Source organism: Amborella trichopoda, chromosome 3 (assembly GCF_054954075.1).
Source record: "Amborella trichopoda isolate Santa Cruz 75 chromosome 3, AtrichopodaSantaCruz75HAP2 v2.0, whole genome shotgun sequence".
In the NCBI taxonomy this organism is placed as follows: Eukaryota; Viridiplantae; Streptophyta; class Magnoliopsida; order Amborellales; family Amborellaceae; genus Amborella; species Amborella trichopoda.
In genome coordinates, this window is record NC_142338.1 from 31,893,868 (window position 1) to 31,896,957 (window position 3,090).

The 3,090-nt window shown below is 46.3% G+C and overlaps 1 protein-coding gene across 1 annotated transcript; it reads right to left on the reverse strand.

The window, feature by feature from the left end:
• Window positions 1–1,561: 1,561 nt before the first annotated feature.
• On the reverse strand, window positions 1,562–2,392 carry LOC105420083 (uncharacterized). The gene has a single exon (XM_011622326.1). It carries the CDS (start codon window positions 2,390–2,392, stop codon window positions 1,562–1,564), a length of 831 nt encoding a protein of 276 aa, XP_011620628.1.
• Between the last annotated feature and the right edge of the window lie 698 nt (window positions 2,393–3,090).

The following is a 3,090-nucleotide window of genomic DNA, read 5'->3' on the forward strand; positions in this document are numbered from 1 at the left end:
TTCTTCTTCTTCATCTGAGCCTCCCTCAAAGGCCATGCTTGGTAGTGGTAGTGTCGTACATGCCTCTTCCTTTCTTTTTTCTCCTTCTTATATTTCCACAAGTCGTGCATGGTGACAGCAGCTCCATACGCGAGCTCATTTTCATCTTCTGTTTGCGCGTCTCCATCTCTCGGTGAGATTGTAGATGGCGCTGCTCATCATCGTCTGTAGGGGTGCCCTCAATGTTTCAACGAGGAATGCGGGTAGAAAAGCTTATTGCTGTCCGCGAGAGCTTCACTCTGCCGCATGACTATCACAGATCACGATGTCCATCGCCATCTGCGAAGGGTCACGACAATACTCATCACCGCCCGAGAGCTTCTGTTTTACGCACGACGCCTATCGTTGTGAGCAGGCTTCTTCCGTTCGCTCGGTGCCCATCATCGCGCTCAGGCTCTTTCCTCGCCTCTCCACATCTATCACCATGCGCAAGCTTCCCTATTGCCCCATGCCTATCGTCGCGTGCTCCACGAGAGGTAATCGCCATGTGACCCATGATAAGTTATCGCCGTGGGCCTCGCCAGAAGCTATCGGCATCCGCAAGAGACCCGTGTTCTTCTTACGTTGCCAATGGCGATGGTTCTTGCCGTCCATGAGTTTCTATCATGTCCCACGTCTAGTGTCGTGTGCCTCACGGGGAGCTATCACCGTGAGCCTCCCGAGAAGCCATCGTCGCTTGCAAGGGACGCGGTGTCTTCTCATGATGCTAACGGAGAGATCCACTGAGGTCTGGAGTCTCCTCCCCCTTTGCCATCTCGCTTTCTCTCTCTTCGTTCCCTTTTCTTCTCTTCTTTCTCTTCTCTTCACACTTGACTGAGGGTAGACTTTGTCAAACACTGCTATATTGAGCTCGGTTTCCAGTAGTATTGCTATCGTGCTGGTCCCGAGTATCATGCCCACCTCGCTACCACTCTGAGTTGGTAACTTTTCAGTTGTCACGTTAGTCTCACCTCTTCATCAAGTTCTCTTCTCTTTTCTATCTTTATTTGAACTTTCCACTTCATCACAATAAACCTCTCACATTCTTAGCCATGCGAATGTGTGCTGCTCTAAGATAAGGGTGGGCCTTTTGGCCCATATGTCTTGCAAATTAACCATAGTAGTGTTGTACGGAAAACAAGGTGATTGTAGGTCAAGGGAGACGATTTTGAACTAGCTAAAACCATCTAGGGGGCTTTCTTCTTGATCTAAGAGGGCGCCCACAGGAGCCAGTCCGAGTAAGTCCCAAACCCACCATAAATTTCTCTCTCATCAGTTGGTATACTTACCTTTTCTCTTGAACAAGGTTCCTAAGAGAGCGATCTCAAGTCCTGGGTTCATTACAAACCCGAGATACGTGCCGCCAGATCATCTAGATCTGAAGGGCGAGATCGAGGTACCAAACCAAATAGGCCTAAAGGGCTGAGATGATGTGAAAAGGGGAAACAACCTTAATTCTCTTAAAATATAGTTCAGGTTGACCCAGGCATCTAAAAGTAACAATCTTATCAAAATAGTTCACTGTAGCATAGTGGGTAGACAATCAATCCATACCCAAAATAATATCAAAGTTTCGAATATCTAAGAGTATCAAATCTATAGGTAACAAATGCCCTTCAATCACAACCCCACACTGTTTATACATTATATCAGTTTCTATTGACTCTCTCATAGGCGTACATACTACCAAAGTCCAAACAAGTTGTACAGGCTTAACATCCAAGTAACATGCAAAGTGCAGTGCAACAAATGAATTGGAAGATCTAGGATCAATTAAAACTTTTGCTTCAATTCCACATATAGAATGCGTACCTCGAATCACAGAGGTTGACGCCCTAGCTTCTTTCTTGGTCAGAGCGAACACCTTCCATTGAGCCCTCGATCGCTCCTCTGATCTCCTGAAGGGACAGTCTTTCACTAGGTGGCCCAATTTGTCACACCGAAAGAAGGTCTTAGTCTTTCTGAAGCATTCAGTCGCTGTATGATTTCCCAAACCACAATGAGGGCAGGCTGGGTATTGGTTGCCCCTCACATCAGTTGGAACAACCCCCTGGATCCTGACACCACCTTGATTGTTTCTCCCCTTCAACTCTCTCTTTGAAGGTGGTCGTGCCTTCTTCTTAAAACTCCCTGACGGGGCGACACCCAACCTTCCATCTCTTCTTACCCGAAAGTCGTCACAATCTCTCTCCATCTTTAGGGCCAGGTCTACCAGCGGGGTGAAGGTCTTGAGGTTTGTTGCGATAATCCTTCTCCCTATATAGAGCCGAAGGCACCTCTCAAATTTACTAGCCTTTCGTGCCTTAGTACTAATAATAAGCGGCGCATATCTGGAGAGTTCAGCAAACTTCGTTACATATTGCTCAACGGACATATTCCCCTATTGTAGCTCTATGAATTCTACTTCTTTTCTTTCCTTTATAGAGTCGAGGAATATTTCTCATAAAATTCTCCCAAGTAGTCACGACTCCTGACCCTTCCCACGACTGTTTTACTGAGCTCCACCAATGCTCTACTTCTCCTTCGAGCATAAAGGTACCCAGCCTAACTTTCTGCTTGCTGGTGCAATTTAAAACTTCAAAGATCTTTTCTATCTGCCTTCTCCATCTCTCAGCCTTTTCTACCCCCCATGCCCTACAAAGTTTGGATGTGCCAACCTCCTAAACCTTTCTATAAAATTACTATCATTCATATAAGAGGCGAGGGTAATCGGGGCCGGCATAACTTCTCGCATCATTTAGGTCATGGCCCCCAAAGTTCTGATGAATTTACTGAAGTCCTCGATGTTCCCATTACTTGAACTCGCGTTGTTGGTACGAGTCCTCGGCATCTCCAACCTAAAACATAAACACTCAGTTACTAACCTATCAAAGAACTGTCCTACAGACACTCTTAAGACTCCCTAGACCAAGAATCCCATCTTGGCTGCTCTGATACCATAACTATCACAACCCTGCCCCTTGACCCCAACCGGAGGGCGACAAAGCACTGGAATTGAGCATCACTCAGATGGGAGTGGCTCAATGCATAATAACACGGAATCAAGACAAATGTCAAATTAAAAGTACAACC